The 2394-nt window shown below is 43.5% G+C and overlaps 1 protein-coding gene across 1 annotated transcript in view; it reads right to left on the bottom strand.

The window, feature by feature from the left end:
* The window catches only part of fech (ferrochelatase), a 37563-nt gene that overhangs the window by 32169 nt on the left and 3000 nt on the right, over positions 1–2394 (bottom strand). Inside the window, exon 4 of the mRNA XM_024138361.2 lies at positions 2029–2177. Within this exon, the coding sequence (XP_023994129.1) occupies positions 2029–2177 (149 nt within the window). The remainder of the gene's footprint in view (positions 1–2028; positions 2178–2394) is intronic.

Genomic DNA, 2394 nt, shown 5'->3' with positions numbered 1-2394 from the left:
AGTTGATTTGGACAAAACACTAATAGCCCAAACATTACCAGGGTTCTGCACAACTTTTTCCACTGATGGTGCTATGTAACTTTTCTACTTATAATTTAATAAACACCCCATTTTACCTTAGTGACATGTACCATTTATTTTAATTTTTTTAAAGTGTGCTATCGTACGAGGCTTTAACATTGAACCAACCAATGTCAAAGGTCAGGGATCATCAACTAGATTCAGCTCGGGCCAATTTCCTTTCTTGGATGAATGAATTTAATGGCGGGCAACCCTATCTGTAGATTGTTTTATTATGTAAAACCACAACAGATCCTGGAATATCCCTTAGGTCTGAGCGGAACATATTACATACAATTTGAGGCTAGACTGCAAATTACCGCAGCAAGCACAAATAGACGTTAACATTGGACTAAAAAGTTTAATCCTTGTTTAAATGTTACTTTAAATACCCTCTAGTTGTACTATTTGTTGTAGATGTGGATCACATATTTGCCTCTATTACGTGTGTGAGGATAACTAAACCTTCTGGCCCAGATTTACCAAAAGATTTATCAAATCCTGCCTAAAGTGAGACAGGCTGACTTTCCTACACATGACCAGTTGCCAGGGTTTGTGAAGAAGGAACGACCCTACTATATCACCATATCATACACAAGTGAAATATATATATCAAACTACAACATAAAAAATTAACACAAACATTGTGTGAATTTTATCTTTTAAAACAGAATTGTTTTTGTTACTCATGGTAATTGGCCCCAAGTGGAAATATCCGCAACCTGTAAAAAAGACACGATGTAAACCGAATGTTTGTCCACGTGTAATATTGGAAGCCAGAATTGGAAAATAAAGCTGTATTATTTGTTACCAAATACAACAGGTGTAGACCTCACCGTTAAATGCTTACTTTACAAGCCCTTAACCAACAATGCAGCTAAGGAAATATTTACTAAATAAACTAAAACAAAATGTTTAAGTAACAATAAAATAACGAGGTAATTTGTACATGTAGGTAGGGGTTAAGTGACTTTGCATAGATAATAAACAGTGAGTAGCTGCAGTGTAAAAACAAAATGGGGGAGGGGGGGGCGTAGAAGCTGTTAAGTCTTATGGCTTGTGAGTAGAAGCTGTTAAGGAGCCTTTTGGTCCTAGACTTGGCGCGCCGGTACCACTTGCCATGCGGTAGCAGAGAGAGAACAGTCTATGACTTGGGTGACTGGAGTCTGACAATTTCTTGGGCCTTCCTCTGACACCGCCTGGTATAGAGGTCCTGGATGGCAGGAAGCTTGGCCCCAATGATGTACTAGGCTGTACGCACTACCCTCTGTAACGCCTTACGGCCGGATGCCAAGCAGTTGTCATACCAGGCGGTGATGCAACCGGTCAGGATACTCTCGATGGTGCGGCTGTAGAACTTTGAGGATCTGGGGACCCATGCCAATTGTTTTCAGTCTCCTGAGTGGGAATAGGCGTTGTCGTGCCCTCTTCACTACTGTCTTGGTGTGTTTGGACCATGATAGTTTGTTGGTGATGTGGACACCAAGGAACTTGAAACTCTCGACCCGCTCCACTACAGCCCCGTCAATGTGAATGGGGGGCGTGTAGTCCAYGATCAGCTTCTTTGTCTTGCTCAGATTGAGGGAAGAGGTTGTTGTCCTGGCACCACCCAGGCCAGGTCTCTGACCTCCTCCCCCTATAGGCTGTCTCATCGTTGTCAGTGATCAGGCCTACCACCGTTGTCTTGTCGGCAAACTAAATGATGGTGTTGGAGTTGTGCTTGGCCACACAGTCGTGGGTGAACAGGGAGTACAGGAGGGGATTAAGTACGCACCCCTGAGGAGCCCCCCTACCCTTACCACATGTGGGCGKCCTGTCAGGAAGAMCAGGATCCAGTTGCAGAGGGAGGTGTTTAATCCCAGAGTCCTTAGCTTAGTGRTGAGCTGTGTGGRCACTATGGTGTTGAACGCTGAGCTATGTATGGGCTATGAAGTGTTATGTATGGGCTATGAAGTGTTACGTTCTGACCTGTTTCCGGACACATCTCATCCAGCAGTTTGACCATGCCCTCTCCCTGCATGGTGGTCCAGGCCTTGATAGGGGAGCCTCCTCCGATCCGGCTGTACTGCTCCTGGATCTTAGGGGTGCGCCGCTTCGCTATGAACGGACCAAGTCGACTGAGGAAGAAGAGAGATTCACATCGTCAATAAATCATGTCAACTTCTGGAGTAATAAATGTAACTTGGTCCCAAGATCATTCGGAAAGTATTCAGAAGAGATATAAGATAAGAACACTGTTTTTGCTTTGGTATTATGTGTAGATTGATGAAGAGGGAAAATAATTTAATCCCTTTTTAGAATAACGCTCTAACGTAAGAAAAACCTTGGAAAAAG

Source organism: Salvelinus sp. IW2-2015, unplaced genomic scaffold (assembly GCF_002910315.2).
Source record: "Salvelinus sp. IW2-2015 unplaced genomic scaffold, ASM291031v2 Un_scaffold1457, whole genome shotgun sequence".
Classification (NCBI taxonomy): Eukaryota; Metazoa; Chordata; class Actinopteri; order Salmoniformes; family Salmonidae; genus Salvelinus; species Salvelinus sp. IW2-2015.
Note: the sequence above shows the minus strand (reverse complement) of the source record. Positions and strands in the feature narration are given on the sequence as shown.